Here is a 12,573-nt window from a genome sequence, read left to right as displayed (position 1 = left end):
TTAGTAGTCATTTTTCAAGATTTGTTCCAATACTTGGATTGTTATTTTGAGAATTGAAAGAGAATGTAGGTCGTGAAAATTTTGCCACTAACATTTCGCTTTAAAAAAAAGGACGACACGAAAACACTATAGATGATAATCAAATTATTGTATGTAATCAGTGATAGAGGCAAACTGGTCATTACACAATGTGTTTGTCTCCCTCGTCTGCCCTGACCAGGCGATGACTCCTCATCCAAGACAGACAGCTCCGTGGTGATGAGCCTGGCCGACCCGCACATCTCGCCTCCCGAGTCTCCACCCTACTTCCACACCCTGACCCCGCCAGCCAGTCCCAACCAGTTGGAGACGTTGCGGCTGCACCCCAAGCGCATGCTGTCCATGAGTCACTCGGCACCGAACATCGCTGCCCTCGTCAAGGCAACCAAGCCAGGTAAAAAAAAAAGAAACAAGGAAATGAGAAACAGATTGAGGTGAAAGCAGTTGCAATCCTGTCCTCTGATTGCATCATTTCTAAAGCCACATCCTTCTTTCTCACCACTCATGTAGACTCCATAAGTTTTTTCCCCACCCCTCAATCTTTCTTCCCCAATGTATTTTCCTTGTCCCAGAAAATTTGCTCATCGCAGATGCTCCTCTTTAGCCAAATGATATTGTCCAAACTTAGCCCCAAGCATGCAATTGTTATCCTTGATCTGCTTTGTTCAATTAGCATAGAGGGCAGTCACAATCTTAACATAGTGTCTCATAATCTTGTCAGCTCACCCAAAACCATACATGCCAGGCATTGTGGGAACGTGTTAATTTTCACATTTTGGGACAATTTTAAGAGTGATTGCAATGAGTTCGCTTACGAGAAACAAGTACAATCCTTTTTAAAAGAGCACTAGGCAATTTACCATATCAGAGATGGTGATATGCTGTGTTTCTGTTACAGGTGTTAATTTTTCCTAAAAATATCTTTTGACTTAATCGTGAAAAAAAGGATATGCATAAAAATGTTGCACATACAGTATGCAACACTGTTGTGTGGTGCATTACTGGTACACTTTAAGTTATGTTGTGGCAAAACTCAAATATGCGGGCAAAAAAAGCTCTAAAATATCAACATGATAGACTGATGTACAAAGAAAATGATGGGAATAGGTGACAGAAGCTAATGTCTATATCTTATAGGATTTATTCCTATTCATTTGCATGCATACCAAGTATTCGATTAAAAGTGTGTCTATATATTCTACTTGTATATATCCATTTGACACAACTGATCTCAAAATGTGTGCAAAAAATAGTTTTTTGTGAAAGAAGGAATGAATTTTCCCCTGAAAAAGTATGTTGATCTCTTGTGCATCACGGAGTTAAGAGTGACATTTGGAACTTTTAAGCACTCAAACAGAGTAGGCCAAGGGGTGAAAAGGAGATGCAAGATGAAAGGACAAGTCTAACTTCTATATTTCTAAATATCATCCTGACAAAGCCACTATATTGTGTGAGGTGTTGGTGATGTGTTTACCAATGTTTGCTAGTGTAAAGCGGTGTGTAGATTCCCAGTGTCTTGCTGATCATGAGTGGGTGTGCTATATAGTTCCTTTGACCCATCTCCGCACAACTGTGCTGTCATCTGCCACCTAACAGCTGTTTTAATTGCCCCCCTCTCATTCTCCACAATCTATCACCCCTGCCCCGGCCCACCCCGCCCCCATCCCCTCTTCCCACCACCACCACCACCACTACCACTACTTTCCGCACCTGTTCCTCCTCAGATCCCATCCCCATCCCAACATCACCCCACCGCCATTCTACCACTAGCAATAACTTCTTTCAGTTCAGCAGCTCTCCCCCAAACACCACGGTCTCGGCCGGCGTAGTGGTCACCTCGTCTCGCATGTCCACCCGCCGGTCAAGCTGCTCCTCCGCTGCAGCGGCGTTTGCCGCGGCCACGGCCGGGGCGACCAATGCCAAAGACTTCGGCCCCAACAACATGCTCAGCCGAAAGAGGCCGAAGAAGAGCTATGGACGTAAGGACCTGCCTGCCGCTTTAAGCTCAAACTTTTTCCTTAAATTTCCAACTCAAGAACTCAGGGCCACTAATAACAAACTTTATATGCAAAGATTTGTCAATACAAAATGATTTCATATTGATGACATTTTCTGCTGTCTTTTTGCAACCATGTTCCTATCCAAGATGAAGAACTTGTTCCTATCAAAATGTGGAAATTCTAGAAAGGAGATTTTCGTTCAACCAGCTTCTGCGGGAATGACTCAAAATTCTGTATGTTAGTAAGATCTATATATGCTTTTATTTTTTAAAAAAAAACTTCCATTTTTTTGGTAGTCATTGTTTGGCAATCATGCGTTTGGTATTTCCTCTTTTAATCACACTAAATTTCATGAAATCTCTTCATGAATTTAAGCTTGCATATTATTTCCCACCTTTGGGTCTTTTCCTTGACAACTCACAACCAGTTCAAGCTAAATTCATCAACAGCAACATCACATCAATTCACTGCAAACTCATTTTATATGACTTATCAACACAAATATATTACTGCATCCTGCATCAACTTTAGCTATCAACAACTTTGAGTCTTTTCATGCACTAGAATATGTTTCTTCAAAGTGATATTTCTGTTTCAAGAACTCATCACCAGCACCATCATGTCAATAACTGATTTTCATTACCTTCTACAACATACTGTATTTGTTGTATTATGGTTTAGGTGCATTATATTTTGCATTGGGACTTGCAGAACAATTTCCTAAGTGATCTAGACCACAGTGATGGCACCTAAAAAAAATCATCCCTATTTGCAAAGAAAGGTCATGATTTCAAACTTTGGAAAAGATATACATGCTTCTGGAGGCAATATTGGAATTATTGTTCAATAACATGAATATGATTCAACTGGCATCCCCACAAAGATAGACCACTGTAAAATATGAGGTATAAACAGTATCATATCTTAATGGATCTCTTATCAATGCAAACAATCAATGACATAATGTCTGTTCTATGTCAAAACATTTGCCCAGTAACATCATCCCCCAGCTCTCCCTGCCCTACCCCAGCTTCATCCAAAAGTCTCCTTTTGTTCTTATAGCCGCAGCATAAAGTGCAAGTGTAATTCCATAGATTCAGGTATGGGTTGGTCACTAGTGATTAAAAATTTCTTTGTGTGTAAATGTATAATATGCAGTCACTGAGGTGTATTGTGCTATCCATAATTCAATGTCAGAATGTTGAAACTTCAATTTACATATGAGAACATGACACTGTAACCCCACATGCTTTACCTTGCTGAAAAACAAGTACCAGTATGCAAAAACTGGATTGAAATCAACATATTTTGCAAGAACCATCAAATTGTCTTACCTTATCCATAACAATGAGACATGACTTGGAATACAGTCATATACTTGTTTATGTGATGATTTCTCTTTTCTCCCTTTTTTTCCTTCTCTGCAACACTATCTATCTACCTTTCATCAATACATATATACATATGAATATACTTGCTTATCTATCTATCTCTCTCTCTATCTATCTATCTATCTTTCTATCTATCTATCCATCTATCTGTCTATCTAATCATCTGTCTATCCATCTATCTATGTATCTACTTGTCTGTCTTTCTGTCTATCTGTCCATATATCTCCCTGTCTCTCTCCAGGTAAATATATGAATACAATATGTACAAGCACTTGTGATATATAAATATATAATATCTCCCTGTCAATATTGTTTGGTAGGAGGTAAGCTGCAGAGCTGTCTGAGTAAGGAGGTGATAAGCTCAGCAGCCACGGTGCGTGTCATCAATGTCATCAGACACTGGGTCTCCAAATTCTCCAAGGTAAGCAGGGTTGATGCCACCTGCACTGCCCTCGCATCAATTAAGGCTACCATTTAATTGACCGTCTCCATGGAAACAGTGGGAAAGATGGTTTCTTCAAGTGAACTGTGGAACACTATTTTCCAGGAGGCACAGTGCCAAAAGAAATAGTGTGACGCTTACTCAAAGGAGGTTCCAGAATTCTATGAGTGCCCATCATTTGATATTATATTTCAATAATAATCCTCATTAAATAAAAAGGATTATGAGGAGATGAGTGTAATATGTGTGCACAGAACATACTGTACATATATGCAAATGCTGCTCTTGATGTGGATCAATTTCTGAAGATTTACATGTATACTAGTCACACACACATGCTTGCAAAACCAGTTGCACTTATTGTAAAATGGCTGCCACATTATGACATTTGTGATAGTTATCATCACTGAAAATGACATATAAGTGATATCCATGCTTAACTGATGGTAAAACCATTCTTTCATTCGTTTTTGTTTTTGGTCATGTGAGCTATTTTTTTGGCCAACCCTTTCACATGTTTTGCTGAGAGGTACTGTTTAGTTTTGTCCTTCATATCAAAGGTATCCTATATCACTATCACCATTGTCATAACTACTGCTGTTATATCAATCTGTTTCATCATAACTGTCACCGTGACTCTGAATATCTAAATGGTGACAGGACTTTGAATCTAATGAGGCTCTTAGAGACCAGGTGATAGAGTTCTTGGAAGAAGTAGGAACCAACCCAAACTTACTGCCTTCGGAGCACAGGGCGGCCAACACCATTCACAGGTATCTCACAAAATTTGCTATAATTTGTGTCTTTTTTCTTGTCTTCTGTTTAATCATATATGGTATGTCTTTCATACTACTTTGGAGGTTTGGCAATTGTAAAGTGCACCTGTATTTTTTGTTCTCATAAACTTGTGGCAAGTGCATTCACAAGACTACTAAACAGTAATTCATTAGATTTTTCCAAGTTTTCATGAGTCACCTGTTGTTGCCATGCTGGTTATCATACACTTGTACATGATTGTTTCATTTCAATATTTCAACATTTCAATATCAGTATTTATGCACAGACGATTACTCTACACACAACAATGTACTAATGTATGATTTACAGTTTTCTAAAAATTTTACTCATCATTTATGATAATTGAGCAAAGAAAAACTGCCAAAACTCATGACAACTTACATTCAAATGGATAGAAAGGGAGGGATAGATAGACAGTTATTGATTTAGAAAACTGACAGATATGTATGAATAGTTCATTGAATTCAGAGTGAAGTTAATGAATGTCGTGAAATGAATAAATCATTTTCTTTCTTTTTTTGAAGTGAGTAGATGAGTACATAAACAAACTTGTTATTGAAAATAGATGAATAGATATTCTGTCCATGATAAAAAGAAATTCACATCGCGACCCCTCACTCTATCGCAGACAAATACGCCAAGATCACATGGAGCTACCACTGGAGGGAGAGGCAGAGCTGGCTGCCCTCATTCCCGAGCAACCGCTTCCGGAGGACACCTTCGACAAGATGTCAGCTCTTGAGCTGGCCGAGCAGCTTACCTACCTAGAGCACAAACTCCTCCGAGCAATCCCTTACTGGTCAGTCTTCAATCTGGTCAAATTTTTGCACATTTCACACAGCATGAAACTACTGTGATTATAAGAGTATGTTAATTTTTTGCTTGTGATATGCAATATTACTAGTATATATCTGTGATCTCAGAGTTGGTACTGTGAAACCAGAAATTAATGAGGAGCCAGGATTGGCAACAGTTAAATGCATGAGAAAGTGTTTTGTTTACAACAGTTGAATGCATGAGAAAGTGTTTTGTTTACATACTGTAAAACATGATATATTCGCAGCATGAAATTTTTGCGAATTGGAGCCGACGGCCTTTTTAGTGGCATGACATTTTTGCAAATTGCCACTGGCATCCAATGCAGATAGTGTAGACAAGAACTTTTGCGTGCATTTTAATTTTGCGAATCTTGGCGCTTGCGAAAATTCGCGAAATTAAAATACACGCGAACATTCCTCGTTTTACAGCAATGTATTGAATGACTTTGAATGTATTCAATGCATTTGGTGTTAAATGCACTAGATTGTAATATGGGGGAAAATATGCATTCCATATTATACAACATCAATCTTTAAAGATTGATATACAATGTGAAAATAATAAAAAAGATTTGTTAATCTTTTGGGTTTTTTTTAGAATAGCTGATTTCATACTGCTTGCATGTTTCTTCTTCAATGCTACAGTGTACGTAGAGTCAACATTATTAGGTATGAAATGAGATACGTAATTGCGAGTGGAAGTAATGTATTTGAGAGGTCATAAAATGTAGGGGTTTTTTGTTGTTTTTTTCTACATATGATGTATACTCCAGTATAACTACCATTCAAACTACATGGTGTAAGCACATGCCTGGAAAAGGCATGAAAAAGATCTAAATTTATACTATAGTTGTCATTGTCATTGAGTTGCTTGAAGTAAGATTACATGTGGGAGAACAAATTAATTTCCTGTTTCATTGGACTTTTCACTGGTACAGGGAGTTCCTCAACCAAAGCTGGATGAAGGAGGGAAAGGCAACAAGAGCTCCGAATATCCTGGCTGTAACCAGGAGGTTCAATGAGGTCAGTTATTCTTCTTTTTTAACGGTAAAATGATGATATTGGTTGCTATGGTTTTCTCCTCCTTTTCCTCTCCTCCTCCTTTTCCAGAGTGTGTACTATCTTTCCAGCATTTAGATGGGTTCGAAAGTCCATTTGTATTGAAGTAGATGTCATTTTAAAGCTCAGAGTCTGCTCTTTCACAATCTGTCCTCAACTAGAATTCCTTGTCTGGCGACTTTTTGGTGGTTTTGTGATGCAGGGTCACGTGCTTAAAATATATATATTTATATCTCACTCTCTCTCAATCTACGTATTGATCTATCCCACTGTGTATTCCTGTGTGGGTGGGTAGGGGGACCACTTCCCCAGGTTGACAACCTGATTTTGCGATGAATGAATGAAGTGGGATCTTTAACGTATGTTAAAGATCCCACTTCATTTATCTAACGTATGTTAAACATCCCACTTCATTCATTCATTGCAAAGAGCAGGGTGTCAACCCGGTGAAGTGGTCCCCCTACCCACCCACACAAGAAAACGGGCAAATGATACCGACCCCTCATGGTTCGCCCCAGGTGACTAGCAATAGTCGGCAAAACGGTATCAACCAGGCACATTGTGCCATACACTTGAATGAATGAATCTATCTCCTTTTCATCTCTTTTCTCAACACATTGATGCTTATTCTCAGGTCAGCAAGTTGGTATCGTCGGAGATCCTCCGTCAGAAGACCGTGGCCCTGAGGGCCCTGGCCATTGAGCGCTGGGCCGGGGTGGCCGACATCTGCCGCTGCATGCACAACTTCAACAGTGTGCTGGAGATCACCTCAGCACTCATGAACAGCTCAGTCTACCGCCTCAAGAAGGTCTGGGAAAAAGTGCCCAAGCAGGTCAGTGCTGGGTCAAGGGTCTATTGATGTTTTCTTTGAGAAATGATAATAACAATAACAACAATAATAATAATAATAATAATAATAATAATAATAATAATAATAATAATGATAATAATGATAATAATGATAATAATAGTGAGAAGAAGAAGGAGAAGAAGAAGATGAAGAAGAAGAAGAAGATGATGAAGAAGAAGAAGAAGAAGAAGAAGAAGAAGAAAAAGAAAGAAATGAGAAAGAAAGATAATAAATTCTGACCTTTATAGGCTGGTCTGGCACATTAAATCTGGGTCGGTTTATGTTAAAGGTTCTGGATAAAGTGTGGCAGATGCTGTGTTTCATCTTCTTTTCCAAACAGTCACTATAAAAGTATCTTTTTAAAATATTATTTTGTTTGTATTCTGCAGACCAAAACCCTCCTGGACAAATTACAGGTGTTGGTCTCATCTGACGGCAGGTTTAAGAACATGAGAGAGGCTCTTCATAGGTAAAGTCCGATTTGTGTTTGGGTGTGTTTGTGTATTGTGTTTTCTGTTTGTGGATGTTTACATTTGTGTGTGTGTTTTGAGTATGTGAGTGTTCGTATGTGTGTGTGTTTACATGTGTTTTTTGTGTGTTTTGTGTATGTGGGTGTTTTGTGTTAGTGTGTGTATTTTTGTTTATGTATGCATTTTGTGTATTTGGGTGTTTGTGTTATATATGTTTGTTCATGTTTTGTGTATGTGGATGTTTGTGCTAATATGCATTGATATGTGTGTTTGAGTATGAGAGTATTTGTGTTTATGCATTTACAATGTATATGTTTGTCTGTAGTGTATATAGATCATTGTGACAGACTGTACATTTCTTTGTATGGTTTGATTGTGTCATTTATGTATTGTTTGTGTTATTGTGCTCTTTGATGTGTTTTACCTCTTCCCATTGCTGTAACCTTTTCCTAGAACGTGCAGCGGAATAACTACCAGTAATCACTTACCATTCATTGCCATGTACAGTAGATGCTGGAAAACCATGTATGCAGCATTCCTTGGAGTGCAACTGAATTCCAATTCCCAATGTATAATCTGACGTGCCTGCCTGGCCCTTCATCACATTATGTCTCCTTTGATTTTGATAATTTTTTCTCCCCTCCACCCCAGGATCGACCCACCCTGTGTCCCCTACCTCGGCTTCTACCTGACTGACCTTGCCTTCATTGAGGACGGAACTCCCAACATCACCAATGATGGACTCATCAACTTCTCCAAGATGAGGATGGTGAGTCAGAAAAAAGCAAAATTCTCATTTCCTTGTGTATGTGTGTGAGTTTTGTTGTGTTCACACCAAAGGAAAAATGAAGGGAAGACAGAATCGAGTGTTTGATCCATACTTTGTTTTAATCAGACATCTACCTAAGATGTGAAGATATGTAGAATCGCCAGCTGGGATCAGCTGTTGTAAATGATGAACTACGGCATTCACAAGATGATATTAAGGAGCAATTTCATGTTTGATGAAGGTCCTTTATTATGTTGGTTATCTATTTTGTGTGAGATATTGGTTACAATTCATTCTTTTTATTTTTCATCATTATATATATATATATTTTTTTTCATTCAGTATTTATTGGTAAAAAAGCAAATGCCATTTACAGCAAAGAATAAAAAAGAATCAATCGAATTACAGAATCACATAATAAAAAAGTGCAGCAAAACAAAGTGGATACTTAAAATATCACATATCAAATATGACAAAAATACCTTGTAGAAAAAGTATACAGTTCAAATTAAATGTCAAACCTCCATTTTTTAAAATGAATACCAAGTTTGCCTTTATCATTATATTTTCTTTATTAACCTGTTGTGTGTAGCTTTGTTAGCATTCTAGAAAAAACTGTGATGATTTTCAGTACCGGTATAGTTTTGCCGTTAGTTGTCTTGGTGATAAGATCAAAGAGTTGGGATAATCATTGTATATTTTACTTGACCAGCATTATAGTGTGTATTGTGTAGAAAAGGTAAATTTTTATTTGCCTGTATTGCCCTGTTGCATTGGCCACAGGGATTTGGCAAGTCCATGCAAGTTTCAGATGTTTGTCTGGTAGCATGCATTTATATGTTGAATAAAACTGTTAGCTTGTTTTATTGGATGCATAAAGATAACCGTCATCACCATTCCCCCCCCCCCCCACCCAGATTGCTCATGTTGTGAGAGAGATCCGTCATTTCCAGCAGACCACCTACAACATCGAGATCGACAAGAGGGTGAGAATAAATTCCTGAGCTCTAGCATTTTTGTTGAGCCCACCGGAGGTGAGGGGAGACTAAGGGATCACTTGCGGCGTCTCTCTGTCCGTCATCCGTCCGTCGTCCGTCCGTAGCGCTACAAAAACTTGAATAACTCTCTACTGAGGACATCAATTTCAATCAAATTTGGAGGGAAGAGTGGTTATACAAAGTTACATATTATATTAAACTTGAAGGTCATCTCAAGGTCAAAGGTCACAGGCAGGGGTCAATGAACTGTAGGGCCCAATGTTAAGTTTTTACGGCGCGTTTCGATTATAGCTCATAACTTTTGATGTATATGCCCGTTTGTGACCAAACTTGGATGGTAGATGTCCCTTGGGGATTTGAAGGTCACTATAAGGTCAAAGGTCACAGGCGGCAGGGGTCAACAAACTTTTAGGGCCCAATGTTAAGTTTTTTTACGGCACGTTTTGATTATGGCTCATAACTTTTGATCCCTATGTCCGTTTGTGACCAAACTTGGCTGGTAAATATCCCTTTGGGAGTGGAAGGTCACTACAAGGTCAAAGGTCATAGGTGGGGTCAATGAACTTCCGGGAGTTTGAAAAACATTAATTTCTTCTACACAAATGGGCGAGACACATTTTGGCACTTGCCCTGTTTTTATGCTGAAAAAAAAGAGGCTCAAACCCATCTGTTTTACTGAGCCTTATGCTTGCTACTTTTGTTTCCAATGTTAACATCTTCATTAGATAGGTCTAACACGTGATAACTTATTGTTTAATGTATTATGTTCTTTGTTTTCTATGCCAGCTATGCCAATAGTCCTCGCTTTTGAAATGATCTTTGAGATGAATCATTCTTTCATTGGACAACAGATTTACTATTTATTCTCTCACCAGAAAGAGTGATCGAGATATTAGGAACAAAGGGGTATAGTCTTCCATTTGGGAAGGGACATATCTTTATGTCAATATTGAAAATCACTCACAGAATCAATTCAGAATAGGTGCTCCATACGAGTGAGTGAATTCATCAGAAATATTCATTATTCTTTTATGAAAAATCATAAGGATTTGAAATGAAAGTACTTCAGCAGTCTTGTGCTCTTCATCTATAAAAGATGCGAGAGGTACTGTGTGTTGTGCCCTGCAGCAGTCATGAGTGCACAATGTGCATGCACGATGCTAGCTTCATCTAAATCTGACAGTAACCTGGCTTTGATACAGGCCTACGCTTCCAAAGAGAGGAAGTAGTGTGTGATTGAAGTGGAGTGGAGTGTGCATGCATTTGCTGCTGACAAACTTACAGACATGCGATGTGAAAGCTCAGTTGCTGAATGGGATGGTAACTATAAAGAGATGTCATCTCTTGTTGCCATAGGTGATCGGTTACCTCCTGGATACCTCCCTCATCATGGATGACGATGAGATGTATGCCCTGTCCTTGGAGCTGGAACCACGTCAGTCGACCAGAATGACAAAGAGCTTCTGAGACCTGGAGCCGATGCTGGAGGATAGTTCCTCAGATGTAAGAAATACCACAAGATGCAGTCCCTCGTGGTCCATCAAGTTTCGGGCAGCAAAGGAGAAGAGCTTGGGAGGAAAAATAAAATTGCTGGCTCTGCGCTAACTCATGGAGGAAAATGGCTGCTCTTCTGTAATCTCATCCCCACCAGCCATGAACGGATGATGTGGTAATGCTAGAATCGTTCGATGTAGAATGAGGATGAGTGGCACCAGCCTTGCTGTGGATCGCTTGTTAGTTAGGAGTCTTTAGTAGTGTGTTTGTGCCCAAGTTAAAGGAGGCAGTCCTCATCAAAGCAAATGCGTTGCCTTTGGTCAATTTTGCCGCGTCAAGGTGGCCAAATCATGCCCAGTGGTAGCATTCCTGAGGAAGATTGGTGAAAAGAAATGAGAATGAAAGCAACAAATTACCAAGTATAATGATAATCATTTGTGCAACTGGTAGAGTAACCCGTAGTGGAGAAAAAAAAAACCAGAGATAGTTTTTCATGTAAGCCAATCTGGCTCTGTGAGTGACAGCCAATCTGGCTCTGCGAGTGACATCACTGTTTAGATGCAAAGCTGTATCCCAAGCCTGCAAAATAGTAGCAAAGCTTAGGTAGTTTGTGGATAAGGATTTCCAGCAAAGTCTGGCTCAAATCTTTTCTACTTTCCAGAGAAGTGTCATGAACTGTGTATGCATAGTCAATCGAGCTGACACTTCATAAGCACCTAGTGACTTTGCCACTTAGTCAAAAGTGCCATTGAGAAGTGAAGAATGAGACTTGCAAGTACAAATTAAGTGCATGAATGAATTCATATGTGAAGAGACAAGTCATCAGAGTGTACTTTCAAAACGGCAGCTGGCCTGATCATTTTGCATGAGGCAAATATATTTGGCCAAGCCACCACTTGATAAAATTGACAACCATAGCCCGAAGCAGTATTTGTCGCACACCATAAGTCTTGATGAGTGCTTGTCAAGTCACTCTGCATTATTATGATCTTGATTTTGATCATTCTGTTTTGATTGAAGACCCCTTTCATTTCCCTCAATTGAAAGATTTCCTTAGCTGGCAAGGTATTGTTGCTTAATAAGAATTTCATGCAAATTCTTAATTCACACAACTCCCTTTCAAAAGGAAATTTCAATTATTCCAAATTTGAGACAGTGAGAAGTTTTCTTGAATGAGACAGATGAAAATATCATCACATGATGAATTTGGAGAATTATTATTTTCTATCCCTTTGTCTCTGCATTCTTGAAGAAATATGCAAAAATGGTTTCACATCGCATTTCTATACACATAAAGACAGCTGAAACTAATTCATGTGTTTATATGTACATCAAAACAAAGACTTAAAATGTATTATACAGTTAATGTATTATACAGTTTACAAAGTATTTGTACAATAGAAATAAACTGTAGGTGCATGCAGGGTAGATGTAGCTAAGAAGTT

The 12,573-nt window shown here is 38.8% G+C and overlaps 1 protein-coding gene across 1 annotated transcript in view; it reads left to right on the top strand.

Moving 5' to 3' along the window:
- Positions 1-11,715, top strand: part of LOC139741704 (ras-specific guanine nucleotide-releasing factor 1-like) — a 157,939-nt gene extending 146,224 nt beyond the window's left edge. The window contains 11 exon segments of the mRNA XM_071652286.1: positions 221-433; positions 1,764-2,018; positions 3,751-3,851; positions 4,533-4,645; positions 5,299-5,469; positions 6,427-6,511; positions 7,182-7,379; positions 7,787-7,866; positions 8,519-8,636; positions 9,554-9,622; positions 10,991-11,715. Of these exon segments, the coding sequence (XP_071508387.1) occupies positions 221-433; positions 1,764-2,018; positions 3,751-3,851; positions 4,533-4,645; positions 5,299-5,469; positions 6,427-6,511; positions 7,182-7,379; positions 7,787-7,866; positions 8,519-8,636; positions 9,554-9,622; positions 10,991-11,101 (1,514 nt within the window). The 3' untranslated portion in view covers positions 11,102-11,715.
- Positions 11,716-12,573: the final 858 nt, after the last annotated feature.

This window comes from Diadema antillarum, unplaced genomic scaffold (genome assembly GCF_040938485.1).
Source record: "Diadema antillarum isolate AM-2024a unplaced genomic scaffold, OU_Dant_1.0 seq00000946_RagTag, whole genome shotgun sequence".
Classification (NCBI taxonomy): Eukaryota; Metazoa; Echinodermata; class Echinoidea; order Diadematoida; family Diadematidae; genus Diadema; species Diadema antillarum.
This window is presented reverse-complemented; position numbering and strand designations above follow the sequence as displayed.